A 24,516-nucleotide genomic window follows, 5' to 3' on the forward strand; every position below is an offset into this window, starting at 1 on the left:
CATATTGCGTTACAAAATCAATGCCGTCTTAGAGGAATCTTGCCTCCCGTGGTCGGTGTCATAGCTGGTAAGCACCTGAGGGCTAGGAGGCTATGAGAACTGAGGGTGCTGCTCAGTGTGGATCAGGACACCAGCTCCTTGACCTGCCATTGGTTGATGCATTTAGGAATCGCAATACGACATTCACTGAGAATAAACATCATAATGCCACATTCTGGCTTCTTGAGCAGGACAGTCTGGGGAATGCAGTAGAAGATAGAGCATCAAAGGCCATATCTTTCCTCGAGAAAAAAATCCACGCTCCTCAGTTTTACCATGAGAATTTAAATTTCAGATATGATAACTTAACCCCAAAAAGACAGGATCTGTACTTACATATGCACATAGGTTCTGAAGAACTTCACTGTCTAGTTGCCTCTTCTGTTTCATTCAACCACTGGGTATCTTCCCTGGATTCCTGTTAGTCTCATTACCAAGACCATGCTGGGGCCATTAGCTACGATTTGTCACAAATCTCACATTCCACCCACAGTAACAAGTGACCAGGGGACACGTGCCATAAGGCAGGTTGAACTTAATTGAAACTAGTACAATGTTTAAGGTGAGGTTAATTCACAAGAACAGCCAGGGCTATCAGCTCCTCCTTGCTGTGTGGGCCTGGGCTTTCCTGGGTTTAGCATTCACAGAGTTTTGCATCCAAGGGGACCACCTCAGTCCCAGGCACGCCAGGGCAGGTTGCCACCCTAAAGAGCACTCCTCACTCCTCCCTTAGGATCACTAGAGGAAGGGTAAGAATCTTCAAGAGCATATAGGGCTACTTATGAGGGAATCAGCTCAAAAATCTTTTTAGGACACCTGCTAACTGCTAGGTCCTAGAAGTCCACAAACACCTTACCTTAAGAACAGGTTGATCGAACTTAAGCAAACTGGTGAGCACGTAACAGTTCATCCTTGAAGCCTGTTTTCACATAAATCCTCTATAGGTTCTTCAGGTTTTGTCCAGTTATACAGTATTTTACTGTTTCTTTTTGAGATTTTTCAGAGCTAAATGAATAATCCAGTTTTATATCTTTTCATATTCTTTTTTTTTATGTGAAAAAACTCTTTGCCAACTATTTCCCACATTCGGGCTTCATATGTTAACAAGAAGACTGCCAACTGGAGCCATTTCCCTCAGATTATAAAGGCCCAGAATTATGTTACTTTTAACTGTGCTCTACCAGAGGGTCTGGCCTTGGGGAGAGACGGCAAAAAAAAATATTCTCAGATATGCACACTTTTGCTTTGCCTACAATGCTATGATCTAGCTCAGCAACTGCACACTGCTTTCTTCTTAATCTTTGTAGTTGTTCTTGTCTGGCCGTCTTGTATTACAGAAACGGTTAGTGTCACAGTTTCACTATCAGTAATAAAAAGATATAAATATTTACGCCTTAAAGGCCCAGGGTCAAAACAGCAAAAATGAAGCCTGAGGTAAAGCTGGTCTAAGAAATGACCATTTTGGGTTCTACATTTTGCCAAAAAAATAGGGTATTTTTAAAAAATGTAAAATCCATGCATGTTACCTACATGCTATGTATGAGATAATTCTTTCTCCTGATTTAATCTGTGTATATACTAGTTACATAAAACCAACAAATGACTACATTCTTAATGCAGATACATACATTCATCAGAAAAGGACCCTAATCTTTTTCACCAACAATAATTTTTGTTTGAACAATCCAAGAATGTGAATAAAAAAGTGACAAACAAGTATCACCTTAGGAATTATTGAGAAAGGAAAATCTCTTTGGAAGAAAAAAGACTTTAGGAAGACTTCTATGCTGAGAACCAACTTTATGCCACAGCACTGTAAACGGCAGGACTTAATACAGAACCAGAAATACAGCAAGTTACCTAGAGACCAACACTGAAAAACAGCCAAAAGCTTTAAAGCCACAGGGAGAAAAAAAAAAGTCAAGTGTGAAATGAAAAATATATAATAGTTAAGTATTTTTACAATTCTAAAATTTCACTTCTGTCCTTAAATCAATATATTATGAATTTCATGGTTCAATAAATAAGCATCTTTAATCAGAAGAGAAAGTAAAACCGTTCCCAGCAACCCCACCCCCCACCCCCCAACCTTGCAAAAGAGCAGACTGGCAATTCTGGAGAGAGTAAGAGGTTTTTTGATTTTTTTTAAAGAGGGTAGTAGAAGAATATAATCAGGGGTGGGGGGAGAAAAATCTAAAAGTCCTTTGTGTGGAGTTAATGAATACTCACTTCCTTCATCAGTGGCATTATTCTTTCAAAGGGCCCTTACATCTCAACCAACGGTAAAAATCTGAGTCTACTGTGGATCTCATGGCAGTGAACCAACTGACACTGAAGTTAACTCAGGCTAATAATACACTCTGGTCAGATCCTCTGTAAATCAGAAATGACCCAAAGAATTTTGGAAAATTCATTTCTGTTGAGCACAGCTAAGAAAGTCATCTTTAGGCTATCCTTAATTACAGGAAAACCTGACGTGGTAGTGGTACTTCCCAGGTTATCTAAAGCAGCAGTCTTATGCCAGGGGGAAAAAGAGTAGGGGCGGGCGGGGGTGGGGCACACAACCTAACATTATTATTAAAAACAATTTTTAATGTAATGTTAATGTTAAGTCAGTACCTTTCACAGAGACCACTCAAGAGCTTTTCTTTTATGTCAGTTTCAGTTCTGATTTTTAATTGTCAAGCTGCCTAAAAATGGCATACTAACAGAACCACCAAATTAGGACCTTGGCAGAATAAAAAATTTACCCTGATGGTCTATCCACGAAAGGAAGATGTCTGCAAGCCAACTTATGAATTTTCTACTGAGATCTAAACAATAAAATCACTGAATACTGTTAAAATGTGTGCAAATAACCCCTACTGTTAAGATTTTTATATGAGTGTATATGTATATATAAATCCATACACACACATTATATAATTTATTTCCTACTAAAAAGACTTAAGGCAGTTATGCTATATATAAAGTTAGCTGTAATATCCAAGAGAAAACAGTTTCTATCCAAAAAATTATGTGAACACATCAGACAACTTATCATAAAAGTGATCATGATGCTATCTGTATCCAGTATAGCTCACATTTCCTGGTTGAGGCTCCCAACACAGGAATTCCACTCCCAAGAGAAAATCTGTCCCTCAGTCCCCACACACAAAAGGTAATCTGAACAGACAAAATATTTATAAAAACTTTGAAATGGAAGATATTAACTCAACAGAATTCTGACCACCTCTGGACGCCACACTCTATCGTTATTACTCTTGATGGCACTAAATACAACAACTCAGTATGCTCCAAGGTGGAAACTGGGCTGGTATTATAGGGAAATTATTGGCGCAACTGCTGGAGAAGTTCATAATCCTAAACACAATTTAAACAAAATGTGATGATTCATGCTATTTGATCGTCACACACACACACACGTTTAACTGGATAGAATTTCTGAACCATTTATGAGTGACCTAACTAATCTGAACATCAACCTTCGTGGTGAAAAAAGTCAGGACCCTGGGTATGAACAGCACCATCCTTTTTGGCCTTTAGTAGAGTTCAAAGGAGAGAAACACTCTGATGTATGCAGATAAAACATGGCTGGAAAGGAAGGGGGCAATCACAGAACCACTAGGGATACGTGCTGTCAAGAGAAGGAAGGAAGAAAGAAATTCAGCTGATGAATATAAAGGGCTCAATAAAACAGAGCTCAAGAAGGAAAGAAAATAGGCAGTAATTTGTTATGTCTAAACCTCAATGCGTTGTGCCAGAGTGAGAGACAAGCTCATGGGCTGCTTATGTCCACAGACTACTTAACTATCTAAAGAGATACTGGGGGAATGGTGCAGGGGCAGCAATCTGTGAATCAGAACCATTCAGCTATGAAAGTCAAGGCTGTACATAAAGACAGATGTTAAGAACAGTGAGGATTGTCTTGCGTTATATTACATCCCACCATCAACCAGACCAGGAAGGTGCTGATTATTGAATAAATGCTCAAAGTATTTAATTATTTTTTTAAAAAAAAAGATGCTAAAGATATATTTGGACAGTTTTTGGAAGAGGTAGAGAAACCAACTGGGCACATATACTCTTTGATTTGATTTGAACCAGCAAGAGACTAGACTGATTGCTTTTCACCTTCAAAATCTTAGTCTTGATGAAACTGATAATAAAGGCACAAATTAAGTGAAATTAAAATGTTTTTAACAAAGAAGAAAATCTGGCAATGTGTAAAGAACAGATGAAGTAAGCAAAAACCTTAAATATGATTTAAGGTTTTTTTTAAAAAAACCCTTAGATATTAACAACTTGCAAGTATATACTCAGAATACAGAATAAGAGTAAGAACAAGAATATTTAGGTTTCAAGAAAAATTAGGCAGGTTTTCTTCTGACAAAAGTGACAGGTCCTGAGGGAGAAAGTAACCCCCACAAGACTAAGAGTCAGTACCAAATCCCAGTCATCTTACCACTCAACATCTATCACACTGGCTGGGTAAAGAACAGGCATCAGTAAGTGTTCATTGAATGAAGGCATATCATAATGTACAACCACAATTAGTTAGTATGGTGTAGTTCAAACCCAGTCAGGAAAGTCAACCTTTTTTTAAGCAGTGAAACTTTTTAAAAAAGAAATCTATGTAGAACTCCAATATAGAATAAAAATGAAGCTGCCACTGGCCAGCCAGGCCGAAGTCAGTGGGAATATCCCAGGCTCCAATTCCCTAAACCAGCCCTAAGATGTATGTAATCCAGTGTGAAAACCACCATTTATTTTGGAAATGTGATAGAAAGCATGATCCTTCAGTTCTCATGTTGTTAAACTGAGGACATTACCAGCACTGTGTAGAAGAAATTCTAAATGATGTTGCTAATTTAAATAAAGACGAAATTCTACAAAGAGGAGATCGTATCACTTAGAAGAATGAAAACAAACCCTATAAAGGAAAAAAACAATCAGCAAACATTAGGCCACAGTGGACAAAAAATGCAAAACCAGCATCTCATTAGAAAGCAAATTAAGACCATTGAACATATTCATATTCATGTAACCACCACCACCACCAAGTCAACTGCCTGACTGGTCTAACTACTGAATACAACAGGTGCTTCCAAAGAGCTGAGTCCCAGCTTCACCCTATGCAGAAGAATCCCACCGTAACTGTAGAGACGTGGTCCATCGCTGAAATGCTACCGATGGTACTGCTTTGCTTAACATATCAATGCAAGAGTGACAGCCAGGACTTTCTACCATTTTGAGTTGTTCTTTGACCCCAGACAAGGAACAGTATTCCCTAACATCACACAACTTCTCAAGTGCAAAGGGCAGAGCCTCCACACTTCCAACAGCTCTGACGGTGGTGATACCTGGACATTTATACCATCCACAAGATGGGCTGTACAAGTAGTAATCAGTGGGCAGCAGGACGTCTGGAAGCAAGCAGTCAGTTGCTACAATGGTGAAAATTTGCCCAAGGCAGAATTAAAGAAAGGGTTGTTCCATTAAATGGTAGTGACCTGGTGCAAACTTTTTGTAGTAAGGACTTGAGGAAGAGGAAATACTAACAAGAATGACACATGAAGCAGTGCATTACAAAATAAGGCCACCTTCGACTACTATAAATTGTAGAACCAATCTGATCCTCAAGTTTGGATCTGTGAAGAGGTTTTTGTATAAAGCATCAACATCTAATAAATGATGAGTTTCCTTTAAAATATGCCTTTGCATTGGATGCCATTTTCTTTGCCAAGAATGCCTATTTTTCCCTGGCTCTCCACATGGCTTGCTCCTTTCTCACATGTTAGCTCAATCATTACTACTTTACCGAAGCTTTCCCCCTGCTTTGCTCTATCACAGTACCCTGTTTATCTCCTTCATAGACAAATACGTTAATTAAGTATTAGAGTAACTGCTATCTCGGCAAAGGCAAGGGCCATAGCTGTCTTGTTCACCTTTACCCAAAGGCTAAGAAAGTTCCTGGCACATGTAACAGGTGAACAATAAATATCTGTAGAACAAAAAATCACTCTACCAAGTTTACATGAACATGTATATACATACACAAACATAGGAAAATGGGGAATATCTGACAGAAAACAATCAAATGCGGAAAGTATTTAAAATAACACCTGTACATACAGGTGAATATGGTTATAAAACACAAGTAGCAACCAAAGATAATCTGTCTTTAAAAATATGAAAACTTACTAGAAGGGGACCGGGAGTGGTTACTGGCTGTTTCTATTGAGATGCAAACAAGAAAAGCTTAATCTGGAATGAGTTAACAATAAACTAAATAAAATAAAGATTATCTGCTGTAGAATGACTTCCAACAGAGCTTTTGACACCTCTGGTCATGCCTGTCCCTGCAGAGCATGAAGTATGGCGGCTTCTGACAGTCACCACATATTCAGGATTAGTTAAGAACAGCTCAGACTACAGGTATTCAGAAGATAAAAAACTTGCTAAACATCTTTTCTGCCAAACTTTACCATTCAGAATCCATAATTATGTAAAATAACATAGATTTTATAAATTTAATACAACATACCTTAAAAACAGATGGCCCCTATCTGCTGATCAGACCTCAGCATTACTTTTCTAGGTATTCTGCCGAAGCAATTACATTTACAAAAAAAGGCCATTTCATAATACAATCTGGTAATTAAATCCAATGAAATTCAACTCAAAAGAGGTTTGCTACTGAAATATTTGAAAGTATCTTTTAAAAAGGGGGTTTATGTTTATAGATTGAATTTTTCAGAAAGGATAAATATATCGAAATAATTGCAGCATATCCCTGAAAATAATTATACTGCCACCTGTGCATTTTTTATGAGGTGTAAAGATAAACCAAAAGACTGCCAGGTTACACAAGTCTACTATTACCTGTTGAAACTGAAATTAGGTGTAAGACAAAGGGACTCACTCCGTACGAATCCTCACTGCGCCCAGAATTAACTGGTGCTGGCAGTTATCAGTGCAGCCACTGATGGGGAGGGAGGTCATGCTACACTGTTTCGGTGGAAAAGTAGAAACGGAGGAGAGGTTTAGAAAGATTTCCATAAAGTCTCCTTATAATGAGATTGAGCAGTAAGTAAACAAACACATAAAGAATGAATATTTAAGACCCACTGAACACATTAAGGTCAAGGATTTCAAAAGTTAATCCACTTTTCTTCCCCCAAGAGTTTATTTTTGGTAAAAGGCAGAAAAATTAGTTTTTCTACAAGGGAAATCTGCTTCTAAATGATAATTTGAAAATCTTGATATATATTATATATTAAAAAAGACACACAAAAATAACAAAGAGGTGGGAATAACAGATTAGGTACTGTAACTTTATAAAGGCTTGCCTAAATCAAGAAGCAGCACACACACCCCTAATTTATGCAAACTAAAAATGTATATAAACAGCACAATACTGTGATACTGGATCATGACACATTACCTGTACACATAACTACTACTGTTATTAATAAACCTTTGGGACACTCAGTTTTATGCCCAACAAGACATCAGTAAGTCTTTAAAATCTTCTCTTTCTCCTTTACGGGAGAGTATTTCTAGACATTAATTTTCCCATCTAATATTTGAACATAGGAAACCAATTCCACAAGGTGCTTTAATTGATGAGACCTCAAGTGCTGTTTTCTCTTGAATTTTTGGATAGTAAACAGTCCACGGGGACCACACACAAATACTATGACAGAAGAGTTGGTACATTAAGTCTTTTGATGGGACTTGATTGGTGATGAAGCTTTATGACATGCTTGAGCAACGCACTGAAGGGGACCCCATCTGAGTTAATACTTTGTCCAACCACTGTAGAGGTCCATTCAGATGAAGTTCAATCCAGCAAGGAGTGCTTGTTACCGTCTGCCTTCTGTTTAAAAGAATGAAAGAAAATAATTACAAAATCAAAAGAATAACAGGGATATGGAAGAACTAAGATAAATCAATAGGTTGTATATACTAAAACCTAGTTTCTTTTTTGAACGAGTATTAAGTTTGGACATCTATTATTTTGAAAACTGTTTAATCCTTAAAGTCTAACAAAGTACTTACAATGTTATAAATAATCACTGCCAGGGCAAGAGACATAAACCAGCACTGTCCCAAGCAAATCAGAATATATAAAGTCACTTTACTTATTAATCATCCAAAGAATAGAAAATACTCAAATAGAAAATGAAGTCCAAATGGAACAGAGTTCAGACTTAAAGTAAATCAAAACAAAAATTCTGACTCAAGCTTACCACAGAATGTTCAAAGCTGGGGTTCAATGTCCTCTGACAAAACCAACAACCAACATCCCTTTTAGCAAAATCACGCAGGCTTTTAATAAGAAACACCTCTAGTACTTCAACTAAACAAGCTATCCTCTAAAAATCACAAACTGTTCAAGGACATCCTGTCACTTCCACATACTGATTTTAGTTCTTATTTATTATATACAGTAAGTCAGTAAGTCTGTTTGCTTCAACATGACAACCCCACAAACATGAGAAAAGGCCTTTACCAACTCTTCGCCTTCAAGTGACACATGCTCAGTATAACTAAGGCTCTTGAGAGTCCCTTGGACTGCAAGGAGATTCAATCAGTCCATTCTAAAGGAGATCAATCCTGGGTGTTCATTGGAAGGACTGATGCTAAAGCTGAAACTCCAATACTTTGGCCACCTCATGCGACGAGTTGACTCACTGGAAAAGACTCTGATGCTGGGAAAGGTTGGGGGCGGGAGAAGAAGGGGACGACCGAGAATGAGATGGCTGGATGGCATCACCAACTCTGTGGACATGAGTTTGGGTGAACTCCGGGAGTTGGTGATGGACAGGGAGGCCTGGCGTGCTGTGATTCATGGGGTCGCGGAGAGTCGGACACGACTGAGCTACTGAACTGACTGACTGGCTGACTGACTGAACTGACTGACTGACGACTGTACTTCAGAGGATGTGGTTTTCCGAAGCAGGTGGTGGTGGTTCCTGCTACTCCCTTCAGATCCTCAGTGTTCCCCAGCCCACTAGGTATCTGCATTTCTGTGCCTGAGAACCTCTTCTGTCCATATATGGAACAGACCAGAAGTGCCAAGGAATTAACATCTCCAGGAACAGACCTCAACCAGTGACACAGGAATTGGCATTTAAGCACCCAGTCTCCTTTCCCTCCAAGTGGGGTGACTGAGTGTTCTTTACCCTTCTCCCGCAGCTCTCCTAAGGGACCGGCCCTAATGGCCCGCCCCCAGAGGCGGCGGCCTAAGGACGGTGCTGGTGGTGCTCCCTCCCTGCCTCTCTTCCCTACTCCCTCCTTCCTGGGCAGTGTTCCCCCCACTTCCTGAGTAAGCTTCCAGCAGGCAAACCCTTGTCTCAGGGTCTGAGACTCACATTACCTGTGCCCCTGCCTGATTATTCACTTCAGTACTAACTCACTTAAGTGAGACATGAATTCTTTACACATCTGTATTTCCCCTTACTACGCTGGGAATCAAGCTGGCACTTAAAGAAACTGAAAAGTAGTTTAAAATCCAAACATCAAATCTATCTCCTCAGCACCTGTGTCATTAAGGATAAAAGGTTCCACAGTTCACAGATATATGGGGATCTAAGTTATTTCGATCTGTGAATGTTAAAGGAAATTTTATTATCCAAAGTAGATGTACCTGACCTCCACTATCCAAGAAGACATACTGCATATTACTGCTTCTTGTACAGATTTTATATTATCTCTGGGTTAAATAACAGTAGAGACCACAGTGAAAGACAGTATCTCTTTCCACCAATCAAAACTGGTCTTAACAGGAGACCCATAGATATACATGGAATTCTCCCTGACCTATGTGATTCATGTTTAATGCCACTCCATTTCTACCATGTTCCACAACATTATAATCTTTCAAAGGAGAAAAAAAAAAGTCTGACCTAATAAACTGGTATCAGATAGTGCTATCTGAATCCAATTTTAATATCAACTCAAGCCAAGTTCAAAGCAAAAAAGAGAGTCAGCATTGTTTCACGTTATCCCATCTCAAAGGGGAAATGATTAAAACAAAAGAGCTACAGCAAAGTCAAAAAATGAATTCTTGCACTAACATAACTTGGACAAAACAGTGGCAAGTCTCACTTTATACAAATATATAACACATTGTATATTTTTATATAAGTAGTCAAACCAGTAGATCTCAAATCTCATCATCACAAAAGTCATACACCTCAAAATTTAAGACAGGGAATCAAGTTCGAATGAAATAAATTCTAAGAAGGGCCCAAACTGCTGAATGAAACAAGAGTATTATTACTATACCATTTGTATATCTTAAGCAGACATTCAGACTGTAAGTAATGTGAACTGGAGAAAGACTAAGTATTTTATAGTTTTATTCATTATTATGCTGATGAACTAACTATTCCCTTTCTTTGATGTGGAATCCAATCAACTGTTTATAATCTAGCAACAGCCTAATTGCTCTTACTCCCTGATAACAGATTGGTTCTGATAAAACTCAACTACGGAACTGCTACTACTATCCTTAGAGCAGAGTCAAGGAGAGCTTTCCTCAGGTCCGTCTCTACCACTAAGAACACGTGGCATGTTCTTGGGCAAACTATTATATCTCACCTAAGCCTATTTCCAAATAAATAAGTTTGGACCTTTTTTTTTTTTTTTTTAAACTTTACAAAGACTGCAACCTTGTAAAGAAAGAATAAAAACAGTAACAGTAATTCTTAGCCATGCTGAGAGGAGTGAGCTACTGCATTTAAAACACAGCACAGTGCCTGGTACCCAAATACCCCCTTCTATTACTGAATAATGTTCCCCTTTAAACCTTATATTGAAGTCATCTCAACTTCTTTGTCCAGTCCTATTCTTCTTTACTTTCTATACTCCAGTCAAACTGAACTGTATTCTGCCACCAGGATCATGACTTGCCACCCCTATACACCTATGACTACTGAAATCCTAGACACCTTTTAGAACCCAGACTCTGGGCCATCTCTACCTCTCCCGGCCCCAGCAAAACAGCTCTCCTTCTATGAACCAATAACCCTTCCCATACGCCATTTACGGTATTTAACACTCTGCATTCTGTTACGGCGCCTGTCCGTACGCGCTTTAACTCTGTGTCCTACAGTGCCAGCACAGGAATTTGCAATAGTTTTTAATCTAGAGGGCTCCAACTTTCTTTTGTTATTTTACATAAAAGATTTGCTCTCTATAAACTTCAATGAAAATACGGATAAACTTCAGAAGATTCAAGGAGTGGAAGAAAAAGAATTACACTCTAGAAACTTAAGAATTGAAAATGTATTTCATACCGGTATTCTGCTCCCCACCCTTTCACAAAACTCATTCTTATGGTGCACATTCTAGTTAGCTGATACACGGCTTCAAAACCCTGATTAACGGACTGAGCCAGCAGAGCAGCAAATTCCTGGTTGTTGAAGATCTTCAGATTACAGCCTATGATTGAAAAAATATATCAAAACATTATGTACAAAGAAGATAGTATAAGAGAATTATTTTAAAAGAGCTACAGATATTAGAATGGTGGTGGTGTTGCAGTTGCTAAGTCGCGAAACCCCTTGGACCCTAGCCAGCCAGGCTCTTCTGTCCATGGGATTTTGCAGGCAAGAATTCTGGAGTGGGTTGCCAATTCCTTCTCCAACAGACATTTGAATATGAGCATGCAAATCATCTCCTGATTCTGAAAATTAATAGCAAAGAAAAACTCAGCAAGTTGACATGATAGGCTTTTTTATATTGTTGCATCCATACCTGGTGGAATTTTACACACGGTTGCAGGGTGCCAGCCATATCTCTGATTACAGTTGGGGCTCTGCACAAAGATTGCACTATCACTTAGGCACTCAGCAAAAACTTCCCCACCTATGTAATATAAGCGCACTCCTCTCCCTAAAATGAAATATATATGGAATTAGTTTTACAACATTTACTACTTCAACATCACTTCTGAACATTCTTCTTAGAGTAAAACGGTATAAAATATCTTGATGATCTCTCCCACAGCTATGCTTTTCTGAAATTTAACTTTGAAACATACTATTGTATATTTTTTCAACAATCATTTTATTGATTTGTAAAGATAATACGTGCTCATTAAAAGTGCTTAATAAGTGGATAAGCAAAATAAAGAATTTCAAACAAATCATATTTTTGAATAAAGCAATTTAATTCATTTGAGGAATTAACTGATGTCTAGATTAATATGCCTTCATTATGATACACAGTTTTTCTTTAAAGAATCCACTATGCTTAAGAAAAAAAATAATAAAAATTATCATCTGCCCCTTTTAAAACTATATTATTGTGGTAACCAGATCTCTGTTTACAAAGGCAGAATGAGGTAAGAAAAAATTATATTGGGAGATTTTAATATACCTCTTTCAGAATTTGACAAATCAAATATACATAAAATTTAAGAAATAAGGATTAAAAAAAAAACTGTGAAAAGCAGAATTCTAAGACAGCACTTAACATTCTCATCCCTGGTGTGTTTATCTTCTCAATTATTCAGTCAAACATGAAGTAGTGCTTAAAGGAATTCTTCAGATGTATAGTTCTTAAATCAACTGACCCCAAGAAACGAAGACTATCTTTGGTGGGCCTGACTTAATCAGGTGACAAACCGTAAAGGGACTGGGCTGTTGCTGGCGAGAGTGACTCAAAGTGTGAGGGAGAAGAACTTAACAGAGTCTTCACTGCTGATTGTGAAGATGGAGCAGGGCATGCAGGCGGCCTCTAGTTGCTGAGAGTAGCCTCTAGTGGACAGTCTGTAGGAAATGAGGATCTCAGTGCTATAACGTCAAGGAAGTGAACTCTGTAGTAATCACCTCTGAGTATGGAAGGGGACCTCAAGCTTCAGATGAGGTAGGGTGAAAAAGCAGGGTAAACCTACTTATTTAGAAGTAAATATGGTACGGTTAACCTCCTGTTAAATTTCTATGTAGAGCCCTAATGAAAACACAGAAAAATCAGAAGTATTTTAGTTAAAGAAGGGTGGATGGATATTCAGAGGCCTTCGTCACCTACAAGACCTCTGAGTACCTCAGTGAGATTATGTAAAATTTACACATCAAGCAAAATTTGAGAAATTTCACATGGAGCCAACTAACATCTCCGAAGCCACTAGCACTTTGCAATAGCACACTGACTCTTTAGTGATCAGCATTACTTCTCATAGGAGGCTATGGTTAATTAAATGAAAACAGAAGCACACTATTATTAAAAGAAGTTTCTTTAAGGTGATGAGAATTATGTTCAGTTATTTTAGTAGCACTCAAACTATTTTTTTCCTCATTGTCAAAAAAACAAAAACAAACAAAAAACCCCAATGTCCCAAAATGTTGCTGTTCATATGTCTTAAATATATGTAAACTTAACATATTGTGTTAAAACTAAAGATTCAAAAACAATTTATTAATTCATTTGAAAATCAAAACAGTAAACTTACTACATATTAAACAAGTTTATGAAAAGTAACTATTTCCCAAAGTAAGGAAAAAATTAGTGAGAAGAGTTTTATGTCTTTGCAAACCTCCTTAATGTCTGGCTTAAGACAGCAGAATTTTCATCAGAATCTATGTTTAACTTCTTGCAAAATCACAAGCCTTGTAAGCTCTGGAATACTTCGCTGTCGAGTCACAAGAGAATGGGAGGGCAAACGGCATCCTAGCGCCATTACGAAAACAGCTTTCACCTCATAAACTTCCTGAGAGGGCACCTGGAACCACCACACTCTAAGATCCTCTGAATTATTTCTGAGGAAGTTAATGTTTTAGAATTCTTGCTTCAGATTAATAGTGCGCAGGTCTGATATATGAATTCACTGAAGCGGAGAAAAAACTAGGAGATGTAAACAAACTGAAAAAAAATTCATGATTTGCTAAAATTACAACCTTAAAATCTGAACATGACAATTTTATGACTCGTAGAGGCTCAGCAAAGGAATTTTAACACATATTTACTGACGGACTTCCCAGTGTTGAGGGTGCCAAATAAAGAGAAACTCAAGATAAAAGTTCGCAGATGGAGGACGGATCACCAGGATCACTGTTCAAGGCAGTGAAGCTGTGCAACGCGACCGCACTTAAGCCGACAGAGAGAAGGCAGCTTTCTTGCACACAATCTCCTGATGTGGTAAACCACACAGTGCTCACGTTATAAGTATATGGCATTGGTTTTTCACACAAGGAAAATAAACATACCTATATGTCTTCTTGTCATTTCTACCGTAGCATTTCTGTTTACGTTGGAGAGTAAACCTAGGCAGAACCTCTCAGAATTTGATGGATCTGTGAAGCCGTCTACAGTGAGTGAGGGCTGTGAGGCATGGAAGGTCTCTCCAACCCTCTGGTTTAATTCATAATATGCTATTGAACACCAAAATGCAGGCTCTGAGTAAGTAACTGGCTGCAAGTCTGGCAGAAGGGAAAAACAAACCCGTAAAAGAAATCTTGTGTGAACAATTCAAGCCATGTCAAGCCAAGAATAGACTGAATATCATTATCTTTACGTGTTCTAAGCCAGCCTACACTGGCAATAGCCCAGGAAACAGACTTAACGTCTACATCACAAACCCCAGATTCCAAAGATCACAGATTTTCAATTTCTCAAATTTCCCCTATCTCCTTAAGTCATCCAAATCTTCAAACATCTTTTTTAGACTTCATGGTGGATTACTTGTTCTACTAGTAATTTTACCCCAGTTGCACACATGTAAAATAAGTCAATTTGCATTATAAAGTTAATTTTGGGTAGGGTCGAGTAGAACAACGCTAAACAAGGATTAATGCATCAAGAGCCAAAGATTAAAAAAAAAAAAAATCAAAAAACCTGTCACGATAGGATATAAAACATGACATATTTTTGACATTTGTCTATTTTAACATGAGATTCTCACTGAGTTAACCTAATTACAAAAAGAGAAAGCCTGCATATACACAAGAAACAAAAAGTAATACGACACAAAGTAAATCAAAAGAATCTACATATTTCATGGGAAAACAAGGACCATATATATTTAAGTGCTGTAATTTTGATTAAAATGCATAAGGAATATCACAGAAAAAAAGGACAATTTTGTAGAATAAATTTCAATGTGTAGAAACTAAAGAGAAATTGTGAAATAGTGTATAAAATGAAGACCAAGGTGCATACACACACACATACATATGCACATGTATCAATACAAATACATACACACTAGCAATGACACATATGTATCTCCCATATCACATGTATATGTGAGCAATATGTCTCTATATATTATAGTCTCATATCAATAACTGCTGTTACAAAATATAATAGAAATTAAATATACCCATAAAATTTAGCCATACAGGACATAAAATTCCTCATGAACAATGCATATGACTTCCATGAATAAAAAATTAACTTCTAATATTCATTATGTGCCAGGAGAAAGGTGTTTTACTAATACTGAGGCACATTATCAGTATCATTTTTAAAATAGCACTAATTTGAACAATCATCTGTTATTCACTGAGATCTCTTTCTCCTATATACGGAAAATAATTACCAGAAAGAACATTTAAATAAAAAAGTGAAACAGTATAAAAACAGTAGGGGGAAAGTATTTGCAACTTACCCAAACTATGATTAACAGGGGAAAGAGTAGTAGGAGACAATTCTGCTGGAGATCCTGAAACAAAAGGATTCAATTTTAAAACAGTTTATGAAATAAAGTATTTTCAAAATCTCTGCCCAAATAATAAAATTTACTGTATCTAGCTGTGTTAATTATCATAAATAATAACAGATAATTTTCCAAGATTTCAAATGGTTAATGGGATGTTTAATTTTGGGAGCGTCAATATATAAAAGATAGAAAAAAGTCCTGGCTTCAAGTTACACTCTTCCAAAGGCATCCAATGTTGCCAGTTCTTGGTGTACCTTTCCAGAAATATGCTACAAACCATACAAGCAAATGTATCTCTGTGCCTCCTGCTTTTTATGTACAAACGGTAAACACAATTCTGTACTTTGCTTTTGTATGACATATTCTACATCAACATCTAGAGACTGGTACATTTCCTTACTATTTACTTACACGTCTATCCATCTATCCGTAACATTACATTATGGTATATTATGATCCCACGTTGATGGGTGTTCAGGTTATTTTCAATCTTTTCCTTTTAAAAACCAAGATTCCAATGAGTAACTAATCTTGCACATTTGCATACTCTGAATTGTATCTGAAGGACAGACTCTTAAAGGGAAACTGCCAAATCAAAGGACTCTCCATCTGTAACTTGGATAAATTTTGCCAAAATTGCCATCTACAAAGGCTGTGTCAGTTTACACTCCCAGTCACAAACTAGTGAGGGGAGGCTCATGTGTTACTGCTGATAAATGAGAACAAGGTCTTACCAAGTATAGTTTTAATTTGCATTTCCCTTATAAATGACACCCAGCAGCTTGATATTTGTTTATATTTTATTTCCTTCCTGTAAATAGTCTGTTCTTTTCTTTTGCTCAATTTTCTATTGTCGTGTTGATCACTTTTCTCACTGATTTACAGAAGGCTCTTTATGTTTTAGCAATATTAGTCCCTTCATGGTACGGGATGCAAATACTTACTCATCTATCTTATTTTTCAGCCCAAAACAGTATTAAAAAACTTCTATGTGACATAACTAATCAATCATTTGGGGGGATGTGACATTTTGATAAAAGTGGTGACAGGGGAAATTCTTTTTTTACTCTTAACTTTAAAGAAATACTTCTAGTATTTGCCTGTTAAGCATGATGCTGGCTTTGAAGATGAGAGAGAAAATTCTTTATTTAGAAATTTTACATAAATGATCATAAGCAGTAAAGATCTGTAGATTTATAAGCACAAATGTTATGCTGCCTCATAAAGTCAAGCTCAAAGCTTTGTATCTTTTCTATGCTCTGTAACAGTTTAAATAGTATTAGAATAACATATGCTTTAATAGTTTGGTAGAACTCCTGTGTGAAATCACTTACACTTAATAATTTTCTAGGGTTTATTCTAAGACATTACTCTATTTCTTCTACGAAAGATGACTGTTAAGATAGCTCTACTCTCTGGAGTCAATTTCAGTAAATTCTATTTTCTTAGAAAAAAGTATTTGTTTCTTCCAATCTGAGGTAAATTGGTTAAAATCTAATCAAGAAAATAAGGAAGGAAGGGGCACAAACACAAAAAGTTAAGAAAAAGAAGGACCACCACAGAAAGAAAAACAGTGAGACATTACTTCACTCAATTTCAGGCAAATTTTGAAACGTCTGCCGTAAACTGTCGTTAAATAATCATAATTGTAGGATACACTTCGTTTTCTCATCATTATCCTCTACATATTCTGAGAATGTTACCCAAAAAAGCAAGACCTACAGCTCCCAAGTTTTAAAATTATAGCAATGGCATAGGTGCAGAATAAGGTCGGAAGTCCCCTGGTGTACCACTCCACACCATGACAACCATGAACCAAACCACCAGGCAACACAGGTAAAATGGCAACCCCCACGTAAACAAACCAATCAAAATATAAACAACAGGTGATGATTTCTGAGAAGCCAGAACAGCCTTCTATAACAAAGTTCTTATGTTCTTTTTTAGTTCCTCAGTTTGAAAAATCTGTTGGCAAGTCATAACAGGTACAGCTATGAAAGGTCAAAATATATTTAGAACAATGAACTAAAACTCACTGCTGTTTCCTGAAGCTAAGATAAAATAAACAGAGCCACTATTAGAAATGGAGGAAATGGCCCAATTTTTCGTATCTTGTAACTGCTTACTCTATTAAATACTTTTTAGAAGTGAGCAGTAGAGTCATGGTTTATTAATTTTGACTGAGTCGTCATAATACGTGATAAAAGTTAGAACTGAAGATTACGAAAAGTTGATTATAATCACATACAAAATTTTTAGAAGTAAATTAAGATAAAAATGTATTAGGTAGCAGAAGTTTTTAGAAACTTAAAAAAAAAAGAGCCAGGTTAAATGATGATTAACTGTTATTCATTCATATATACATGGTTCTACTGAAGTCTGGGACTTGCAGTTATGAGAAGTGATAATCTCACTATTTAAAGCTAGGTTCTATTACGTGTAGCTAAAACATTTAGAGAAATCCTTGTGCACACAAGTTTGCATGTATTTGTAGGATACATTTTTCAACAAGGAAATGTTGAGCAAAAAGAATGTGAGGTTAAATTTTTATAAGTACCAAAGTACCCTCCCAGGATGTTTAGTCCCACCAACAATTTATGAGCATTTCTTCACACTATGTCACTACCTTTTGACATATGACAATTTGAAAGATTTAAATGGGGCAACTCCAACATTTAAAATTTTTATTTATTTTTATTTAGTAATAAATAGTGCACTCATGCCCTTTACATCCATTTATCTATTAAGCACTGTCTTTAACCTCTTGATTTGTAGGAGGTTTTAAATCTACAAATTAATTATGAGACTTCTTGTACATAGTTCCCCCAAGTTTTTTGGTTTATCTTTCAAAATAAAAAAATTTTAATAACATTATTTTTAGAGCAGTTTCAGCTTTACAGTAAAATTGAGCATTAATAATGTACGAGAGTTCCCACTTACCCACAAATGTACAACCTCCCCTGCCAGCAGTGTCTCGCATCACAATGTACACTCACTACAACTGAGGAACCTACATAGACATTATCACTCAAAGCCCGTAATCTATATTAGGGTTCATCTTTGGTTGCTGTACATTCTATAAATTTTGACAAAGGTACGATGACATGTATTCACCATTATAATAGCACACTGAATACTTACACTGTTCTAAAAATCTTCTGTGCTTATTAATCCCTCCCTCCCCTTGGACCCCTAGCAGTCACTGATCTTTTTACTGTTTCTATAGCTGCCTGTGTCTTTTCCAGAACGTCATACAGGTGGACTCATACAGGTCTGTCACCTCTACAGATAGAGCTCATCTGTACTGTGCACTTCAGGTCCCGTGTGTTCATGCCTTTATTTGGCAGCTTTCGTTTAGCACTGAAGAACACCCCACTGTCTGCGTGTGCCGTAGTTCATTTCCTCATTCACTTACTGAAGGACATCTTAGTTGCTTCCAAATTTTGGCAAGTAATGAATAAAGCCACTATAAACATCCAAGTGCTGGTTTCTGTGTGTACGTAACGTAGATTTTCAACTTTAGGTGAATACCAAGAGGCATGAGTGCTGATTGTAGGTAAGTATGTGCAGCTTTGTAAGAAGTTGCCAATCTGTCTTCCAAAGCAGCCATACCATTCATTTTGCATTCCCATTAGCAATGAATCAGAGTTCCTACTCCTTCACTTCCTTGGCAGAATTCAGATTCTGGTCATTCTGAAGGTATGGAGCTGTAATGTTTTAAATGTCATTTACTTAAGTTTATCAACCCTTTCTTCTGTGGTTTTATATCTTGCATAATTCTTGCTCAGATTATTTTAAAACTTCAAGTTCTCTCCAAATGGGATTCATTTTGATATGACTTACATACTTAGTATCTATTTTATAACTTTTTGAGAATAATTAAAATTAGTTTGAATTTCTTGAGCAAAATTAATGGCAAAGAAATGTGTATTTTACTTTTTTAAAGTTTCAGTATAAACTAACCATAAATTATTATCATTCAAATAAAAAAACCGACTTATTCTTTCAAAAGGCATATATGAGAGGACAGAATAGTTAAAGGCCTTAAAATAATTTAATTTTATCATCTTTAAATTCAAATGACAAAAAACAGTCCCAAAGAACTAAAATTATCTACGATTTTGTTTTTATACCAAAAAAGGCTTAAACATATGCTTTAAAAAAACTCATTTACTGAATACAGAGACCAATCACATTCACAAACCTTTCAAAAACTGATCATGCTGGTTTACTCCTTCCACCATATCCCTACCTGATCACCAACCAAGTCCTATCTCAGCAAATACTGTAAAAGCAGGCATTTCTCTCCATCTCTTCTGAAACAAGCCAGAGGAAGCCTAGTGCAATAGTGTAGTGTTCAGGTAGAAAATTTCTAGAATCTGAGATCCTAGAAATTCCTCTGTCTCTTTCTACCTATCCTTCTATGACATTCATTGCGGTACTGCTTTTTATGAATTAAATACCTGCTTTTAATTTTTTATAATGAATATCCACTTGTTGACTACTTCAAAGTGCTGCATCATAAGTGTAATCTGTAAAATACTGTCGAACTTTTGACACAGAATGGTAAAAATTTGAGATTAAGCAAAAATAAGACATAGGAACTATGTCAAATCCAGTTTAAAAATACATATCTCCTTCATGTTTATTATGTTCTATGTATTTCCAAGTTTTGTATAAGCATGAATTATGTTCAAAATGAGAATACAGTTGCTCTTCTTTTGTTTCTATTAGTAACTTGTACAGGGTTCCCCTTACGGTTAGAATATAGAAGACTGTTGGAAAAACCCTTACTCCTATAATAAGAGAGTATCAGAAACACTAAAAAACTGTATTTTTACCTAGAGTGATGCCAAAACTATAGATTCATTTAACTTGTAAGTCATTTACAGAAAGGTATGAAATCTTCCTACATTGAGTAGGGAGTGGTAACCATTTTCACTGCTGGGAGTATCTGCCAAGTTAGCACGCACAGGACTGTTCTTGCCAAAGGACAAACCAGCTAAAGATTTAATGGCCACATGCAGGCAACTGGAATCTGAGAGGCACAAGCACAGACACAGGCCTCTTCATGAGCCAGTGCGAACTCCCACATCTGACTTGTTGAAGGCAGGTGAAAATTCTGAGTAAACCTCACCTTCTATCAGACTAAGAAATGAGGAAGGCAGTCACACTCTATGAGGTCGGAATGCGGACGTCCCATCTGGGTCCCTGCCACACGCAACAGAGATATGAAAACAAGCGAGATCTCAGAACCAATGAAAGCTTGGGTCATCATTTACACACAATGTTGATGGATGTTTATGTTTATATGAGACACACTTTATAACAAGAGTACTTCATCAGCAGGATGTAATTCGAAATGTGTACCATTTAATAAGAGACTCAAAATACATGAAGCAAAAACTGACAGGACTAAAAGGAGAAAGAGATAAACCCAAAGTCACATTCAGAAACAAGTCAGAGTTAAGAAGATTTAAACAGTATCAGCAATGACCTCAACCAAAAATGACACCTAGAGTAACACTGCTGCTGCTACTGCTGCTAAGTCACTTCAGTCGTGTCCGACTCTGTGTGACCCCATAGACGAAAGCCCACCAGGCTCCCCCTTCCCTGGGATTCTCCAGGCAAGAACACTGGAGTGGGTTGCCATTTCCTTCTCCAATGTGTGAAAGTGAAGTCGCTCAGTCATGTCCGACCCTTAGCGACCCCACGGACTGCAGCCTACCAGGCTCCTCCATCCATGGGATTTTCTAGGCAAGAGTACTGGAGTGGCTTGCCACTGCCTACTCCGATACAACTGCACAGAATTTTTTTCAACTGTAAATGGAACTGTAAATCAAAGTAAGTATACCACGCTGTGGCATAAAATAATTCTTAGTAAATTTCAGAGGCCTGAAATCATACACAGTATATATGAAACATAATGGAATTAAGGTAGAAATCAATAAACTACCTAGAAAGCCCCTACACTTCTAAAAAATCATGGATCAAAGAAATCAAAGAGGAATTAGAAAATACTTAAATGATAACAACAAATAATAATGAAAAATAACATTAAAATTTGTGGTATGAAGTTAAAATAAGGGTTGGAGGGCAATTTTCAGTTTTAAAAGCTTACACTGGAAAAGAATCAATGGGAAAAAAATAGAAAAGAATCAACTATCTAAATTTAAACTACAATGCTCTAAAAACACCAAATTTAATGCAAAGTAGAAGAAAATAATGAAGAATAGAAACAAATCAAGTAGTAAAAAGAGAAACACAACAGAAAAATTTAACAAGCCAAAATCTGGGTATTTAAAAATATTAACTGATAAAGCCCCTGCAAGACTTATCAAGAAGAAAAAAAATAAATTATCAGTATTATAAGTAAAATATGGGACATCAATATTTGAATGATCTTGCAGACATCAAGGGAATAACAAAACATTAGAAATGACTTTATAGCAATAAAATTTACCACTCAGATGAACAAGTATCTTTTAAGACACAAACGACCAAACCTACATAAAAAATAGAAAATAGAGAATCTAAACAACTCTCAATTTTAAAAACCCTTCAAGAGAAGGTTTCTCTATTAGGAGCTATCAAGTAGTTAAGGAAGAAATAATAACAATCCTATGCAAAATTTTTCAGAAAAGAGTAGAAAATCTCATCCAATATAGAATCCATTATTGACACTGAAGCTACAGAAAAACATTATATGATAACTAAAGACCAAAATCTCTTATAAACATAGATTTGAAAATCCTTTAAAAAAATTATCAAATCAAACCCATAATTCATGTCAATGTATGGCAAAACCAACCAATATAATATTGTAAAATAATTTGCCTCCAATAAAAAATAAATAAATTAAAAAAAATTTTTATTAAAGAGCAATTTATCATAACCAAATAAAGTCAAAATTGGTTTGTTATCAGAAAAATCACTTTGTGAAATTCACTTCAAAAAGGAATAAAACTGTATGATCCTCTCAGGAGACGCAGAAAAAGTATGGACAAAATTCCACGGCTATTCATTACAAACATTAAAAGCACCAGGAACAGAAAGAAACATCCTCAATCTGATAATCTATTAAAAATCTATAACTAGCATCTCACTTATTCGGGAATTATTAAATGCATTCGCCCTATGATCAAGAACAATGTAAAAATATCCATTCTTAGTATTTTTATTCAACAGTTTACTGTAGGTCTTAGCCACAACAAAAAAAGAAGAAAGCATAAAAATGAGAAAGCAAGAAGTAACACTGTTTTCAGAAAATCTTAGGAATCTACAGAAAACTAGATATGAAAAGTGACTTTAGCCAAGTTCAAGGAAAAAAAAAACAGACGATAATCAAATTTTACTCTATATTCTAGGAACAAACAATTAAAAAATAAAATTGAAAAATAAATTTATAATAACAGCGAAAGGGTAAAACAGTGAAGCATGAATCTCATAATAGCTATACATATATGCTAAAAACTATAAAACACTGCAGAGATGGCACACCCAGTAAGACCATTCCTCTAAAGTTCACAAACCTGACCCTTTCTTCCTGGGAAATTACTTTCCTATTTTGAGAAGATCATGACAATGAACTGCTCCTGCTCTGAAATCTTAATTCCCTCAATTTACTTCTAATCTTCATGCAGTCAACTTTCTTCTTTTTCTTAATGGTTAATTCATCTTTTTTATATTTTCTCTAAATATACTCATACAGTATTTACTATGAGTTAGGTACATGTAGCTACTGTAAACAACCTTATGAGTTGGGTACTATAATTATCCCTAGTTTAAGGATAAGGAAACTGCTTGCCTACATCATCAAGCTAGCATAGAGTAGAGGGACAATTCAAGTCCAGGTTGTCTAGTTCAGAGGCCAATCATGCTATCCAGCAGCCAAGCATCTGGTTAGAGACGCTGTCTTCTGAGTATAGCATGTGAACCTTATCTAGGGGTACACAAAATGACCAGATTGAAAGAAGAAAACGTTAGAACTAAACAAAACCTGTATTTCTTACGATGTTCATTCAGCCTGATCCCTAATGCCCAAGGCTTTAAAGAATGAAGCCTTGACCAGAGGAATTAAAAACACAAAGCAAAGCAAAAAATAACATGTACCTGCTCATACAGTTCTGTATTTTACTTTATTTGTCTTCTGGCTTTATTTGTCTTTAATTTTATTTATTCATTTCGGCCGTGAGGCTTGCAAGATTTTAGTTCTCCCAACAGAGATTAAACCGGTGCCCTCTGAAGTGCAAGCACAGAGTCCTAACCACTGGACCACCAGGGAATGCCCCCTCTGGTTACCCTTTTAAAAACTATTAACTCCTATCCCAGAAGGGTTTCAAAAATTAATTTAATCACGTCTTCCCTCGGGAAAAGTATGGACCAGAGTTTAAAGAGAGGTCAATTTTGTTCTAAATTGGGATCCTGCAGCAGTCAGAAAATTCTTGCCATTGCACTAAGAGAATGATAGACAGCAGGTAGAAGACTAGTATTAAAGCAACTTTTTAGCATCTCATGAATCAAAGATTCACACTGTCACTGTCGTTACAGTAAATACTTTTAAATGTGTCATTTTGAAAAAGACAGTAACATTTCCTCCATTGAAACAGAATTAGAAATATCAGGTAATGTTCAAAGCTAGCCCCAAAACAATGCATTCATCTTGACTCAGCTTATCCGCCCATTGGATTTTGATCCATTCCCATAACAGTGACTGCTGCAGTTGTCCAGTCGCTCAGTCGCGTCCGACTCTGGGCCCCCACGGGCTGCAGCACGCCGGCTTCCCTGCCCTTCACCGCCACCCA

The 24,516-nt window shown here is 36.5% G+C and overlaps 1 protein-coding gene across 3 annotated transcripts in view; it reads right to left on the bottom strand.

The window, feature by feature from the left end:
• Positions 1-2,577: 2,577 nt before the first annotated feature.
• Positions 2,578-24,516, bottom strand: part of SMAD2 (SMAD family member 2) — a 90,485-nt gene continuing 68,546 nt past the window's right edge. For all 3 annotated transcript variants that reach the window (XM_088833437.1, XM_055417315.2, XM_055417314.2), the window contains 5 exons: positions 15,662-15,715; positions 14,259-14,471; positions 11,809-11,946; positions 11,349-11,493; positions 2,578-7,921 (listed from right to left, as the gene is read on the bottom strand). In XM_088833437.1, coding sequence (XP_088689563.1) covers positions 7,798-7,921; positions 11,349-11,493; positions 11,809-11,946; positions 14,259-14,471; positions 15,662-15,715 — 674 coding nt within the window. In that variant the 3' untranslated portion in view covers positions 2,578-7,797. The remainder of the gene's footprint in view (positions 7,922-11,348; positions 11,494-11,808; positions 11,947-14,258; positions 14,472-15,661; positions 15,716-24,516) is intronic.

Source organism: Moschus berezovskii, chromosome 28, assembly GCF_049115385.1.
Source record: "Moschus berezovskii isolate FMDL1 chromosome 28, NW_MosBer_1.0, whole genome shotgun sequence".
NCBI classification, from domain to species: Eukaryota; Metazoa; Chordata; class Mammalia; order Artiodactyla; family Moschidae; genus Moschus; species Moschus berezovskii.